Source organism: Benincasa hispida, chromosome 3 (genome assembly GCF_009727055.1).
Source record: "Benincasa hispida cultivar B227 chromosome 3, ASM972705v1, whole genome shotgun sequence".
Classification (NCBI taxonomy): domain Eukaryota; kingdom Viridiplantae; phylum Streptophyta; class Magnoliopsida; order Cucurbitales; family Cucurbitaceae; genus Benincasa; species Benincasa hispida.
Window position 1 is genome coordinate 72,131,643 of NC_052351.1, and position 17,047 is coordinate 72,148,689.

The 17,047-nt window shown below is 37.1% G+C and overlaps 1 protein-coding gene across 1 annotated transcript; it reads left to right on the forward strand.

Moving 5' to 3' along the window:
• Positions 1-812: 812 nt before the first annotated feature.
• On the forward strand, positions 813-11,607 carry LOC120073840 (TBCC domain-containing protein 1-like). The gene is made up of 9 exons (XM_039026713.1): positions 813-1,377; positions 2,232-2,372; positions 3,696-4,076; positions 5,389-5,493; positions 8,475-8,615; positions 8,699-8,902; positions 9,444-9,536; positions 9,699-9,810; positions 11,209-11,607. Exons 1-9 carry the CDS (start codon positions 889-891, stop codon positions 11,250-11,252), a joined length of 1,710 nt encoding a protein of 569 aa, XP_038882641.1. The 5' UTR covers positions 813-888; the 3' UTR covers positions 11,253-11,607.
• The last annotated feature ends 5,440 nt before the right edge of the window (positions 11,608-17,047 follow it).

Consider the following 17,047-nt stretch of genomic DNA (forward strand, 5'->3'; position numbering starts at 1 on the left):
AGTTTAAGCAATAAATTTGAAATCTACTCTAAAGGGAATGAGTTGGCCCAAGGAGTTGGTGGAGTAAATTTGTAAACTCTAATCCTTATTTGTCCGATAAATTTCATGGGCTCCACGACCAATAAACATAAATTTCACGTTTTATCCATCATTCACACCGTAGTTTTTAAGAGTTTACAACTTCCCACACTTCACATCTCCATACCCAAATTCTACTAAAATGAATCATATGATTCCCCATATTAGGCTAAAATAGAGTTTATCAACTTTGTCTTCTATTCCTAATTTTTCCTCAAAATTGGTAATAACCCAAACCCACTTAATATAAATTTAAAATAGAAAAATGAGTATAGATTGATTGACATAAAACTTATACCATCCATATTGAAGTTAGATCTTTGATTTCACCGTTTATTGCCAAATGAAAAAAATACAACATTAAAAACCAAAATGAGCCTAAGTTAGGGTGTACTTGATTTAAGTTTTCAAAGGTTTAATTTTGAAAATAAATTATTTTTAAAGAAAGTGTTTGATAATTCTTTAAAATAACCTTTTGAAATATTTTTATAGTATATTTTAAACTATTTTTTTTTATTAAAAGTGTTTAAATAAAAATGATTTTTTTTAAAAAATATATTTTTTTCTTGATCAATCAAAACACGATATTGAACTAAAATGTTAACTTTGACTGGAATAGCATGCTTTGGGTCATGACATTCCCGAGAACGAATCAAAGATAGCCACGTGTATACAAACGGTGGATCGTGCTGCAGGGAATCCCAACACATCCCTTCTCCTTTGGTTATTGATCTCTGAAAGGATCTGCCATCTTCACAAAGCTCTGTGTTGCGCTTCACTCGCTCTCTCTCTCTCTGTTTCTCCATCGCCATGACCGAACCCACTGACCAATCTTCGTCACCCTCTTCCTCATTGCCACCTAAAGATCCAATCTCTCTGATCCATCCCCGTCGTGAGCCCTTTGAACATGGCCTCCTCCCCATTCCCAAGCTCATCTTCTCCGACCCCATCCAAACCCTAATCCCACTCAAGCAAAAGCTCCTCCAATCTTCTTCCCCCTCCCACCGCCTCAACTCTTCCGCCATTTCCGAGTCCCTCCAGATCTCCATTGACCATGCTCGCCTCGTCCTCGACACCCTAGCTTCCGTTCTCCACTCCGACTCCGACCCCCTCGTCAATGCTACTCCTGATGATGTCGACTCTTTTGGCGTTGATGTTCTTGATCTCCTTCTCTTTTTGTATATTCAGTCTTACAAGAGACTGCTCCCGCGATCGCATAAGGATTCCGCTGCTGTCGCTGATGTCTGGCCTTCCACTTCTGCTTTCGATGGCTACTTGTCCGCCCTTTCGCCCTTGCAGGTTACTTTTTATCTCTCTGGGGTTGCTGATATTTGATTGGCGGGGATAACTTTATTGTTGAGAGTTCAGTTGTTTGTTCGATATGATGTTTTTTCTTTTTTTTTTGCGTCTTTGGTGGTTTCTGGATTGGTAGTGAATGAGGGTAACGAATTCGATATAATGCATGCAAAGTATAATGTAATGTGGTGGGAATTAAGAGCTTCAGTTTACTGGATTAATGTGTTTAATTTAGTTAACTCAGAATATTTAGTACTTTCATTTATAGGTTACCTGTTTGGTGCTTGGTTACAATGGTTTGCGGGTTAACTGTAGAAAATTGTTTCCTTAACAGACTGGTTTCATTTTCCTCTATTGGGTTAGAGTGTTTTTTTCCCTTTCTGAAGTAGGTTTCACTTTTAACTTGTTTGCTGAACCAGAAATTGAATTGCTTTCAACCATCGATGGTCAATTGAGTAGACCTTGTTTTGGTTTTCATGAGCCCCATGGGCTTGAATTTTCTAGATAATGACACTAATGTTTTCTGGTGATTAATGTTTTTCTGGACAGGGCTCTTTTTAGTATCATTAGTTTTTCTTGGTTCTGCTGAGTTTTTCTTGTTGACAGTAATACTTCTGCACTGTAGAAATAGTGCTTCCTCTCTCTTTCCATCCATACGAGCTGGTGTTTAGATGTGCAAAGTAACTGAGGAAGTTGATTGTTCACTTTTAGATGCTTTACCATTCCAGTTCACTGTCCTGCACATTTTTGAGAATTATCTCTTTATTCCTGTATGGTAGAAATGTTTACAGAACATTAATCACTTTATTACCAGTGTACTGCTAAAATTAGCTCATATTTCTTCCATTACACTGCAGCTTGTGCGCAGCAATAGCCGTCGATTCATGCCATCACAGGCTGATGAAGAGGCTCACCAGTTATCATATTTACAAAAGCACTTGGCCAACATTCTCTCTCTCTTGGCAGAGACTGTAGACGGGGAAGGAGAGGAATCTTTGGTTAGTAATTTGGCTACTACTCTCACATTAGCAAAATCTATTTGTTATTTTAATGTTTTTCCTTTGTTATTTTTTTAAAATTAGAAATCTACTATGATGAAGCAGGATAAATCAGAAAAATAAATACTGGTGTTTGATTGAATTAATTGTAACCCTTCACCTGCATTTTAATTTATGTCATGTGTCTTTTTTTTATTGGTTTTGATTTTTCCAACCAATTTTCCCTTCAATGAGCACAGAACTGTATTGTAATCTGTAAGCTATCTCTAAATCAAAAGGAATATGGTAATCTAACTGTTTCGAAATTCAGTTAGTTTACTGCTATTGCATTGTGGTCAAGAAATATACTTTTGTGCGCCCTGCAGATAGGCATGTAGTATTTCACTCTTACAGTTGTACTTGAGTGGCCTCATCAATGCAATTATTAGTTGAACTTACTCATGCACTTGTGAGGCTGAAAGATTGCTTTGATATTTGGTGGGGTCATCCTAGAATTCCTTGGTAATCCGCAAGATTATGACGTGTATATTGGGGGGGATACAATGGAAAAAATGTGATGAAGCTTTAACTATACTAAGTTCTAATTGTCATTTTTGGTTGTGCTGTGTCAATATTTTTGTAGTTTTTTTAATGTGTTTATCCATGATTTGGTCGTGTCTACCATGGGTTGTCTTAATATTTTGCATTTGGCTTATTTAAATGTGCTAAAACTTTGAGGCATTTTCTATGTACTTGCAGTTGACTTCTTTTATAAGTTATAGGCGCCAAAATACTTTATAGCTGACTGACTCCAATCGATTTAGACTATTATTTATACACAAGAATTTAGAAAAAAAATTGGCCTCATTATTTGCAATTTTGCATGCATGTTAACTCCTGATGCCTTTGCTAGTTTGTATTTTCTCACTACTGATCTTAAAAATTTTGTAATGTTAGGGTGAATTTTTATTTGTTTATTATAGCTGATCTACTTGAAAATAGTCTACCATCTTGATGTTTTGTGACAGGTATGCTATTAGAGTATTATTAGGATATTGAGGGTATAGTAGTTCTTAGAGAAGAGAGATGTTAAAGATTTGATATAAATAGAGGGGGTGACAAAAGNTGGGGGAGACAATTTTTTTGGTTCAGTGAATTAGGGATCCAGATTTGGAGTGATCTCTACAGGGTGAGTCCAAGTACCTCGAAATATTTGGTTTTTGTCGTAATTTTTCATCCATTATATTTCAATATGGTTTGATTCTGTTTTATTTCCTACCATTTTGCTTTCACTTACAAGTTTCAAAATATCTTGTTCTTTGCTAACTGGATGCAATCTTGTAGGTTTTATCTGTGGAAAGATTTGAGCACCTTGGGTTTTTGGTTCATTTTGGTGATAAGGGATCTGATGGAATTCAACTGAGCCAACATGCTCCATTTTTCGCTAACTCAGATCCTGATATGCCAGCTGTTCCTGTGCCAGCAGCTCAAGTGCTGGACTGGATTTTGCAAAACATCGCGTCCTCTTTAGAAAATATTTCAGAGAGAGCTTCTCTTAAAGAAAATGGGCCATCTGGTTCATCAGACCCAGATGTTGCTATGGCTGATGCATCCACAAGTTCAGTCAATAAGACTAGCATCAGCAGGGGTCCTAGTTATATTGAGGGAATTTCTAAGTCTTCACTTGTGAAGCAGGCATCTGATCTCAAAGGTTCTTCTGTGAAGGTTTGTCATTGTATTGATTTGTTGCTGCTGTTTAATAATAATCTGGTGTAGTAGCTTAGTGTCTGTATTGTTATTTTATTTTCAAGTGAGTATTGATCACTGGATCTGTTATTCTTTTACTTCTGAGCATATGGCTTGTGATGTGTTGACAAGTAGATTCAGATGTGGCCACAATGGGCCATATTATTTGTGAAGGTTTCATGTTTACTTGATAGTTGTTAATTCCAGGCATTCTACTTGTTCCCCACTTATATCTTCTGGGAAAAAAACCAATCTCCAAGCTCTCTTCATTATATATGGGAAGTAGTAATGCCTTATGAAACATATATCCTTTGTTTTAGGTAGAGAATCTATTTCCAAACTCTTTTCATCTTATATGGGAGAGTAGTAATGGCCTGTCAAACGTAGATACTTTATTTGAGGCAGAGAATCTATGTCGGTCACGTATTGGACACGAATATGTTCATATGATGCTTTGGGCATGTGTCGGATATGCTAATTTGCATACCCATTTCTTTTTTAATTTTTAGATACACGTATCTTAATAAAAGATACTAAGGGACACACTGGAAATTTTCCTCTCAATCTTTGTGCAGATTTTTAATGTTTAGATAAAAGAAAAATAGAGGAAAGGAAAGGAATGAGAAAAACAATGAAAACGAAGTTACCCTAAAACTACTCCAGCCCCCCTCACTTCTTTCTGCCGTTCTGCATACTAAGCCCACCCAAACATCAAGAATGTTGAATGGTGACACGAACAGCAAGCATTCCTCCTCAGTCCACACCTCAAGCGACAGCAAGCGTATCTCCTCTCCATCTTTCTTTGCCATTAGTCAGCCTTGCCATCGCTGTTCACAGTTTGTTCTTTTTTGTTTACTTAATCCTTTTTATCAAACTTGGTTGGTTTCAGGTTAAAGTTCAATTTAATTCAGATTTAAAAGTATGTCCAGGTAAATTAATAATTTTCATGAAATGTGTTCAATTTGTATTGTATTTTGTGCTATTGTCAATTAACTTGACATTTCTGCTTTTATCTTTATGTTAAATTTACACATCCTAAATGAAACATAACAAAATAATGCAATCACAATGTATTTGCATCCCAGATTTTTATACTATTGTCAAATCTATCTTTTTAGATTTGAAGTAATTTGCCAATGATCTTTATTTGTTTTACTGATGTCTGAGAATGATTGTTTGATTTGATTTGGTTCTCTCTATTTAAGTATAAAAAGCAGTTTGATCCAAGAGAGTTATTCTGCTGTGCTTGCGAAATTGAACTTTATTTTTAATATATTAATTGTGCTCACAGGTGCTTAACAGCCATGAATCTGTCATTTACATATTAGCACCTTTGAGATATGCCACAATATATGGATGTTCTGATACTACCATTGTACTTGGAGCAGTTGGAAAGGTAATAATTAGTAGTAGTTTCATTTTGCTATTGGATGCTGTTTGTTGATTGTGTATGTATAATATTGTGTGGAGAGCTGTATCATTGTTTTCATTAATGAACAGATGGAAAACATATTTTGTTGGTTTGAATTTGATTATGCACTAGGTGAGTTATGTGATTCTGGCCTCTATTTAGACTGAGTTTGGCATGCTGCATGCCTTTCATTGAGGACAAGGGAACCCGTGAATATTTCCACAATGGTATGATATTGTTAATTTTGAGCATAAGCCTTTGTGACGTTGTTTTTGGCTCAAATCAAAGGCATTGTATGAAAGGCATTGTATCAATGGAGATACTGCCCTAACTTGTATTCCATCGATCTTCTCTCGTTAATATGGGATTTTGTTTGCACTCATAATGATTTTCTCTTTGAACCTAAGAAGCACGGACACGGATACGATAGGACATGACGATACGCCAATTTCTTAAATACTAGGACACGGACACGGTGATTCACTATTTTTTAATTATTTTTTTAGAATATATGTACATTTAACATAAGATACTAAATGAACTCCACTAAAAAAAAACATAAAATGTCTAACTGTCAAGTTAATATAAGAGTTTCAACTTTGAAGATAGAAAAAAAAATGAAAAAACAAATAGATTGGACCCCTGGTAAACGGCAGTCGCTTAATTATAAAACAGGTAAAAGGGTTTGCAGATGGAAGGGTAAACCGCATACTGATATGATAGTAGCTTAAAAGAATAAAATGGATGAGTAGGTAAAAGGCAGTGGCCAGTGGCTAAAAAAATAAAATGGTTTTTGAGGATGGATGGGTAAACAGTAGTAGGCAGTAGCTAAAGAAAAACATACTTGATATTTGATAATATCGATGGCAAGCAAAAACCAACAAGCAGTGTTGGCTTGGCAGCAACTTCTTCTCTGGTGTGGGAAGGCGTCGTTTGTGCTGCTGCTGCTTGTTTTTGCGAAGTGCAAGACAAGGTGGGGGATGATTTTTTTTTAATTTTTTTTTTTTTTAAATTTTTAGAAAAGAAAGTTAATGGGCTTTAAATTTGGGCCCAAATTTTAAACAACTTTCTTTATTTTTTTTCAGCATGTCCTTGAAGTGTTCACTGCATGTCCAAAATTTAAAAAAAAATAGGACACGCAAATTGGCATGTCGGACACGACACGTGTCCGGACAAATCCGTGTCCGACAAGTGTCTGATATTGATACCACCTCTAATATGAAGTGTCCGTGCTTCATAGATTTGAACAAAGTGCCTCTCGAATATCTCCTCGAATCATTCATTCACTTATGAAAGCTTGATTTTATCCAAGCTAATGACACTCAGGTAGAACACAACCATGGATGTTTGGTGTCGACTACTATTGCACTCTTTATCCCACCCCTTGAACAAAGATATATCCTTCATATTAGTCTACCAAACTTGTTAGGATTACTCTTCATCTTTTTATCAATCTACTCGACTTTGATATTAATCTACTTGCTTGCCACTTGAGCACTTTTGTATCCAATCTAGGGATTCATCCACAACTCCTTATGACTGTAAGGCTTCAATATTTATTTGTTCAAACTTTGAGGTTTTGTTGGCATAGTTAGGTTTAGACCATGACTTTATACCACCTGTTGAGAATAAAAGAAGCCATTCATATTGCTACGTTTGTGTATAAAATTGTCCACTTTGAGTAGGAACTCTCTTGGTTTTTTTTTTTTAATTTTAAATTTTGTGTGTGTGTGTGTGTGAGTGTGTTTCACCCAAAGAGTCTCATACGAATTGAGATAATTGTCATTCACTTATGTTCCATAGTTCTCTCCCTTAGCCAATATAGAAATTGTTTGCCTTCCTATCACCTATTAGTTTAAACACAAAAGTGGTTTAAATAAAAGAAATTATATGTTTGTATTTTCTTTTAATGATTGTACTCACTAGTCTGTTTGGTTGAACTGCATCCAAAACAAATTCTATAAATTTCAAATCACTTGATAGTGATTTGAAAGTCACCATTGGTCAAAGCAATTTAAAATTAGATAAGGTTCTTAAGAAATGCTTTTAGTTCAATCTTATTTTTTATAAGTAAATTTTATTTGTTTATCACGCATGTAAATATATATATATATATAAAAGCACTTTAATCTGTCCAGAATCACTTAAACTATGCCAAAGATACACTTAGAATGCATCTCCAAAAATCCTCCCATTGTGACAGTACAATTGGTGCAAGTTCGATGCTAAGATCTGCCCAATCCACCCATTGCATAGTTGGAGGATCTTCTCACGAGCATTTTGAGTTGTTGGATGTTGTAAAATTCAATAGCTTTTGCTTTGCTAGCATACTCTCTCTATTCTTCTGCAATCATGTTTCTCATTTGATTCATGCCAACTGGAGTAGTTTGTAGTAAACTGTGGAGGCTACCATTAATGAAAAACATCTTTTGTGCTGAAGAGAGTCTACAAAAGGAAACTTCAATTGACATTAATTATAAAGGACATTTAAACACACTTGGGAGAGTAATTAAAAGCCAAAGGATTGTGGATGGGAATGTAAATGGGATCTTCTATTGGAGGATTTGATTTGGGTTTGAAGTGTTCAAGGTGGCATTATCCATCGTTTTTATATTATCTCGGATATCCATAGTTCCATGACTGGATTTTTCAGGCACTCTTGTATTACTCTTCGTGCATTTGACAGAAATGATATGCTATTTTTATTCTTACTCTAGACTCCTTTCAAATTAGACAAGTTTTGAAATCTCGTTATTGGGCTTCCATTTCTGTCATAATTTCATATCATCAATGAAATTGTTTCTTATAAAAAAATGCTATTATTATTTTTGTAAAATTTGCACGAGAGTAGAGGTTGGACTCTTGGTCCTCTTTTCTTGTTCATCCTACTTCACGTGGTTATTTATCTCCCCACGAGCTAAATAATCTGACCTTTTTTTAATAAATGTATTCTTTTTCTTTTTCAGGCTGTAAGAGTTGAACATTGTGAGCGAGTTCAGTTAATTACTGTTGCAAAAAGAGTCTGCATTGCAAACTGTCGAGAGTGTGTGTTCTTTTTGGGGGTAAATCAACGACCGCTGATTGTTGGGGATAATCACAAGTTGCAGGCGAGTTATTATTAATATTATTCATTAGAAAATAGGATTGCCTTAAATTTTCATTAAGTTGGACATTTTATATATCATTGCAGGTGGCACCGTATAATACATTTTACTCTCAATTGGGAGAACACATGAGTGAAGTTGGCATCGAGGCAGCTCTGAACAGATGGGATGAACCAATTGCCCTTGGGGTTGTAGATCCGCATGATTCATTATCTCATCCTGCGGGTGTCTCTGATGTACAAACTGAGACTGCTACATGTCTGGATCCTGACCAGTTCACAAATTTTTTGGTAGGCCTTCTATTCTTTTAGGGAGAAAAAAAGTTATGGTGGCAGTATTTTTATTTAATGTTTCATGCAGCCATTTGTTCGAGTTGTTTTGTTCTGTTCTTTTATGGATACTTCAGTGTGAAAGAAACATGAGGTTGTTTCAAGGCTGTGTGACTCTTGCCGTGAGGAGTTATAGGATCAAGTCAGACTGTGCTCTTCTGTTATGAAAATTTATACCAATTGGGAGTCCTTTTTGTTATCCCCATGGCTAGTTGGGGATATGTCATCTCCATTTTGTTATATCATCTCTTTTCTATTATTGATTTCGTTTGCTTCCTATCAAGTAATGAATAAATAAATGACACAAGACAAAGATCGTGTTTTCAACTTATGATGCAGCCTACCAGAGTAGGTATATTAAGATTCAAAATAGTATTATCTAGCACTGCGGTTTCCTATTAGGGTTGCATGGGTTTCTGCTCTTTTTTGTATGGATGGAAAAGATTGTCTTACATTTGTTTTAAATACATTTTTTCTAATGGTGCTCTATCTTCTGTTGCAGATTCCGAACTGGGTTTCTGGTGAATTTCCTGGAGCTTCTGACTGCAATCCATTCTCGTTGCCAGATGCTTATATGGCATCTCTTGAGAGGAATGTATGTCCAACAAAACTTGCTGATTAGATTTAAGCTTGCAATGGCATGTGCATGTTTGTCAAACAATTGTATTCAGCTTTTGAATGTCTTTATTTGAATTCATTTTAGATTTTGTTGGTTTCAATTACCTCATATAGTGGACTGATTACATTTTACCCTCAGAAAAAGACTTTGGGGGAAGTAAAGCAAATACTGAGAGAAACCCCCCTTGAAGAGAATCGGAAGCGAGAATTATCATCTGCACTTCATGTATACTTCAAAGATTGGCTATATGGTAATGATCTTCTCTTTTCTTTGCATGTACTTTATATATACACATAGAGGCTGTGATTGATTGAAGTCCATTTTTTATTATTTTAATTTAAAAGACTTGATTTGATTGCAAAGATGACCCGCTGATAGATGATTGATAACAGAGAAAAAAAATACAAATTAAAATCAAACGTTTTTGGGAAGAAGACTTCTTAAAAAAAAAAATTGATTTATTGAAAAGATTATAAAGTGCTTCACAAACCATACGGGGCTTAACAATTCCAACTTGAGTTAACCTTAAATATAAACAATTACATAAATAATTCAATAATCATCAAAATGTAGAATCTTAAAACACGTCTAGGTCTGTTTGGCTAGAATATCCTCACGATTAGTCAATGGTCCATTCAAAATCTTTAGTTCCCATCCTTCTCTTTCATCGACTAGGCTAAAAAACAGTCTAATATTGAACAATTTAAGTGGGCAAGATTTCTCCATCTTGATCTAGGTCCTGAATTTCATTCTTCTAAGCAGCAGGTATGTTGGGACGTTAACATGTGTGGATCCTTCTTTGACATGTTAACTGCAATATTTTTGTTCCCTCTTGTTGTGACTTTCTTGAACCAATAATATCTTCATTTCCTTATTCTAGCTTTGATAGTCCATGGTGCTATGTAGATAAAAAACAGACCCCCTTACATTTTTCATTGTAACTCAGCATCCATCTAATAACCTTTTGAATGAGGTCTCTCATATAGAGCTACTTTTGACTCACTCTGTGGCATCACTCTAGTACCTTGTTCTATATATTCTTTAGGTTGTAACTGTTTCCTTTGACGTGGAAAAGAGGTTGGCCCAAAATCATTTGCCCATCCGCAGCCTCTAATACTCTAGTACCTTGTTCTATATATTCTCGAAGTATTGAACTCGATCATATCTCATCCATTGGGGTTGCTGCCGTTGCACATTGCACATGGACCAATGATAGCTTTATCCTACGAACCAGCCTCTGCTTCCCTCTTCTAGTCTTCCTACCTCTATTTCTTCTTTCACTTGTAGCTTTAATATTTTTGAATCTGTTTCCATTTGGCATAGCAGTAGAGGATTTTCAGTACAAATTATATTCTATCAGCATGAGTTCTATTCAGCCATCCAATTATCTGCAGTAAAAGTAGAAGGGATTAAAGTTATCGAATTGAGTGGGGAAAGGACGAGTCTCTCAAATACCTGAGGTTGTCATATTGGATAAAAGGAGATATAACTAGACTGGCTAGATAACTAGGACAATAGATGTTTATCAATCCAAGGTTCTTTTGTAGTGATGAATATGGCTTCTCTTTTAACCTGCAATTGGTTGTGCATGTTTGTTAGCGCTACGCGATAGATAAATGGCTTATTTTGGTTGTCTTTGTTCCTGCAGCTTCCGGAAACATCCGTCAGCTTTACTGCTTGCAAGGTGACTAATTTATTTGGACTGGAAAAGTTGGGTTATACAGTCAAATATGATGGTGGTAAAAGCAGGGTTTTTCTTCTTCTTCTTCCCTTTTTTTTTTTTTTTAATTAAATGGTTTCTTTATTCAATTGTCAACTTAGTTGTTTCCGCCAATTCCTTTTTGGTTCTCTACTTGCTCTTAAGTACCCGAGAGCTAACCCTCTGGCACGTGGTGGGTGGGATCAGGAAAGAAAAAGGAAAAGAAAAAAAGAAAAAAAAAAAGAGAATTTGCTAATCTCAATTGTAATTCGTATGGGGAAAAAGAAACGAATAATGTCTCTGTAATATTTTTAATTTATCCCATGCTGCCTTTCTTCCTTCAGCTTTCTCTTATTGATTTTAAAGCTAACAGTTGAGTTTTGGTTGTGGATTGAGTCCCTACTTTTCTTTTTCTTCCCAAAATCCAATGGTATTGAGTTGTAATGTAGGCTCATGATACTGAGAATTTAGTTGATGAAAAGCATGCTTGCTTGTCTGTAAAATATAGTATGTATTATTGTGAGCACCGTTGTCACTGCTCATAATTCAACGAAGCAACCGTTTCTTTTTTCGATATCATTCAGGTTTAATCCCCATTATATCTTTTGAATGAGTTTACAATCCACTTTTTCTCTGTGCCATTAGAAAGGGGAAAAAGTCACCACCGTTCTAGGCAAATTTGATAATTTATGGTGCATGTTATACATACAATTTTAAAATCTAGATGATCTAGAGGGACAATTGCCTCGTCCTTTACTTTGTTTCAACCCTGCTTTATATTTATTGACAACTATTGTACATATATATATATTTTAGTACGAGAAGTAAATGACTAAAACTACAAGATTGGAGATTGAAATCTCCAATTTTTATGGTGGAAAGTCATTTCAATTATCGTTGAGCTATTTTTATTTTGGTATTTATTGAAAATTATTTAATGTTTTATATTTATAATATGGACTATATCCCTAGTCGTGGCCTTTCTCCACCTTTTGTACATATATTTTGTTTTTACGTTCATTTGTGATTTTTTAATATTTATTTTTTTAAAAAATTATAATGGGTTGATTCATGAAACCTTGTGAAGATTGGTTAATAGTTTGTCAATGTGATGTCAAATTTTTATTTTAGTGGTGGGGTGGGACATGTTGAGTGTCTGAAGAGCTCATAAGGGCTAACAGGAGGTTAGTTAGGACGTGTGTCCATATGTTGACACGCGGATAGGTGCACGAAAAACTAAAAGAAAGATAGCATGACATAGGGCACAACGTTGGTAGGAGGCCCAGATGATGTGCTAAGGGTAAGCACAACACTCGGTGCGTAGGGGGGCACATGAGTGTCAAGGTGACGCTTATGGGGTTAAATGGCATGCAACCAACTAAATGGGTGAGCGGCTAGCTAAATTGGTGGCAAGGTAGGGGTAATTATTCATGATTATGGGTGGTTTCTCAAAATTATGGATAGTTAGCTATCCATGTTATATGTGGATAGAAATGTGGGTAGTTAGCTAGATCATAGGTGGTTGTGTTCAGATCTTTAGTGGCTGCATAGAAATAGTGGAGTCGATAGTTGTCCATGTTATATGTGGGTACTTTAGTTAGTGTGAGAGCAGTATATTGCGCGAAATAGAGTAGCTACTCATGAGTGAGCCATAATCGTGTGGTAGTGTAGAAAATGTAAGGTAGTTACTCGGTCATAGATGGTGGACTCCTAGATGGAAGAGAAATGGGGGGTTAGCCATGCCACTAGCTCAGTCTTCCCACAATCATCTCTCAACCATTTCTCATCCACGCCTATAAAAGGAAGAACTTGAGGGTTGTCCAAGACAAGACATTTGTGGTGGAAAATCCTTAAAAGATACCTTCTGGTGTCTTGAGTCTTGTAAACATTACAAGTTGAGTTTGTAGCGTGAATGGTTATTTCAGTGTGTTACTTTATCAATAAAGATGATTTAGGCAATATTGCCACCAAGAGTTGTGTTCTCTTCTTCTTTTCTTATTTATTCTTGTGTGTAACTGTTGCTTTGCGGCGGATGCAATGCCACCACAAAGATTTTGATGATATGCTATATGCGTTATGCGATGCGATATCTTAATCACGCCTCCAGATAATATATGCGATACTACAAAATTCACTATAGAATGCGTTCATGTAGTTTATGCGTGTCACAAGTTTTCTTGCGTTGAAATCAAGGATAATTCCACCGCAAGTTTCTCAGAGTGATCCGAGGTCGAACACAAGGATTGTGATGTTAATGCGACAATGATGTGATGTATGCGACCATTATAAAATTAATATTGTGAGGTGCGGAAAAGTAAAATGTGTTGATAAATGAATAAACAGGTAAAGAGGAAAATGCTATGATAAATGAATAAATAGGTAAATAAATCTGAAGTGCTGCAAAGTGTGTGTGAGAGAATGCGATGGCAAGTCTTGTGGATAGAATCAGAGTGAGAACGGGTTTGGGGAAATAACATCGCAAGTTTGTCAATCCTATTGAGGACGCAACTAAGGTTCTGTCTCCCCTTGGCTTACACCTCTTGGTGATCACCTGCGTCACCATATCTCTATGATGATCAGGGATGAACGTTTGTGAATGCAATGTAGTTTCCATCTCTAGAAATACTTATTGCTTTAGTTAACGCATTCTATCAACCTTCTTTCGAGAGGTGGATAGCATCTTCACTTCTGCTCTCACAGGTGAAGATGCCATTGAGCATGCGTTAACTAAACTTAGCCGACTTCTTCAACATGGATTGACTTACTCGCTCAATCCTTCCCCCGCACCCTGGAGGTTTAGTTACTCATGGTGAGAGATATGGAAGATGAATGCGTTATGATGAACAAAGAGATGAAGATGAAGACGATAATGATATTAACTGGTAAAAATAAAGCACTTGTTACAGAGATTTGAATGAAAGACAAGGAATGAACAACAATCAACGAACGAAAAGTAAGAATAAATAAGAGCAACGTGTCAATGTCTTGGCACGGATCCCGATCGGAGCTATTTTGCTTACTGGCGTGATGGAGGAATGAGGTGGAGAACTTCCTTATCAAGAGAGTTCTCGAGGGAAAAGTGTCTCTTTTTCCGTGTGTTTCTTCTCTATTTTCTCCCCCATTTTGCTGAGTGTTAATGTTGCTATTTATAGACCTTAGCACCTCCTGCGTCAGTGGTCCTGCTTTGAAAAGTTACTTTTTCCTATCGAGGCTTGGTGGGAATGTCAGCTCTGCTCTACGTTTCATTTGTCAGGTCGTACATCAGAAAAACTGTACAATTTTAGAAATCACCGAAAATGCGTTGCTCTTTTTGTCCACGAGAAATCGTCGCATGTGGTGATACAAAATCCTTGAGAATGTATTGCTCTTTTTTGTCCACAAGCAATCGTCGCACGTGGTGATACCTGTTACTTGCAAAACAAAGATTTGGACATCCTTCTTGCCATCGCAATGCGGTCAGCGGGTGTGTTTCCGATACTTTTACAATTTTTGCGTTTCTAAGCCAATTTTAATATGTTTAATGCAACTTTTCCTTCCTATTGCTGCATATTCTAAGTAAGATGATATAAATAACTTGTATTTCTACAAGTTATCACACCCCTAAATTTAGATATATGCTTGTCCTCAAGCATATCCTCTACTAAGGCAATTCAGCTCAAGTCCTGTCCTTGTTTTGCGCCAATTGGCTACTCAGAATACTATTCCTCTACATAATTTCTCAAAATCACTAGTTCCTTCTATCCTTTGAACATTTTTTCAGCATGCTCTACTTTATTCCTGTCTCTTATACACATCTAGATGTGTATAAGAGACAGACTCCCACGGGTGTCATGCGAACATCCAACTTCGGTTATGTACCAAGCTCAACTTCAACTCTTGTCCCTTGGCCAAGTTTTTACTTTAGCTGGTCAGTGGAGTTGTCTTTTTTTTTTTTTTTTTTTTATATTGCATCGATCCTAGTAACCTACCTTCGTTTTGGCTTGCTCCCACGGGTGTCATGTGAACATCCAACTACGAGCAGGTTCCTTTCACGACTTAACTCTTATCTGCGGAGTTTTCTTTCTTTTTTCTTTTTCCTTTTTTTTTTTAAGATGAACGCATTTTCTTGAAGATGAACGCATCTACTCAGACCCTTTCCACCCCCAATTTTAGAGGGCCGCAAGGTTCTCATTGCGTCGTTTTGGACAGAAAAGACAAAACACTTAGTCAAAAGTTTGAAAAGAAGGTTTGAGCAGAGTCTTGTGCTAGAGAAGGTAAAGTTGAAACTATTGCGATGAATTGTCTAAGTATTAGGCAGAAAATGCGATATATAAAGAAATTGCGCTAAGGTTACGCATAATACTCATCATAGTAGCGCAAGTAAACGACACAAAAGAAAAAAGGAACTACCGCATTGAATTGACAAAGGATGACATAAATAAAGAGGCCAAGAAATAAGGAAAGATAGTCATTCAATATATACAAATTGACTAAGTACAAAAAAAATTGTAATGACCGCAAACACAAAAATTTCAAAAATAATCGAAGAAAGAAAATAAAAAGGTAGGGAAGAAGGTAGTACACCCCCAAATTTAAACTTGAGGCGAGGGCTCATTGTGGGGAGGATGTTGTGGAGGAGCTCCAGGTGGCGCTTCTTGAAAGAAAAGAGGTTGTTGCAGATGTTGAGGAACCACGGGACCATGTAAGTATGCGATCAAGAAGTTGAAGTACTTTTGGTTGCGTTCTGCTAACTGCCTCTGATTCAGGTGAAGAGTAAAGATATTGCGTTGAATGTTGATCATCACCTGGCGCAGCTCTGCGTTGCTTTCTCACAACTCCATCAAGGTTTGGTGGAATGAAGAGAGTTCGTGGGATAAAAACCCCTGCATATCCTCCAGGGCAGCAATAATGGATGTGGTGGGAGGTGGTGCCATCGATGTCTCACCTGCATCGGTTTGGGGCTAAGCGGAAGGGCCCGCACCCAAACCGTGTGGGTCATCAACATGCGACGATGTTCGAAGGGAAAGGTGGGGTGGCGATGGATGGCTAATGGATGCTGTTGGGAATGAGGGGTTGAAGTTAGGCGCAAGAAGATGGTTAGTAAAATGATCGGGAAGTGGGGAAAGGGGCTCAGTGGTGGGGCTTGGTGGTCGGATGACTAAAGGTAAGGGATTCTCCAAGGGTAAATTGGTTGGTTGATGCGATGCACTGCCTTGGATTATTTCCTTGCCTTTGTCATTGCGTCGCCGTCTCTTGGGTCTGGGCGGTTGCGACGCATTCAGATCGATAAGGGGCCGCTTTGGTGGAGGCTCAGGGCAATGCGACGAATCTTTGAGAAGGACTCAGGATTTTTGTACTAATGAGGCCATGGACTTCTGTCATTGACACTTCTTCAATGCCAGCGCCCATAAATAGGCATAGGCTGGAGACAGCCCATGGAAAAAAGTATTGGCTCTTGATGCGGCCTACATAACCTCTAATTTGCCTCGCAAGAAGTCTGCCCACATCGATCGGAATGCCGCACGCAATGCAATATGCGACCATGACTCTATCCTTTGAAATTTTCTTATCATGAGAGGTTGGGATGAGCTGTCTCTTCACCAAATAGACCAAAAGTCATTCTTCTGGCAGCAGACGGTTGGATGCGAGGGTCCTAATGCACGTCAAGGACACCGTCCAATTAATGCATGGTTGTGCCAGTATCCTCAATGTGTTCTCCATGTGTTCCTCAGCAGGATCATCAATCATTTTGTTGCCCGGTGCCTCCAGGAAATTCTTTAACTGATAGAGCTGATTGATGTCCTTGACG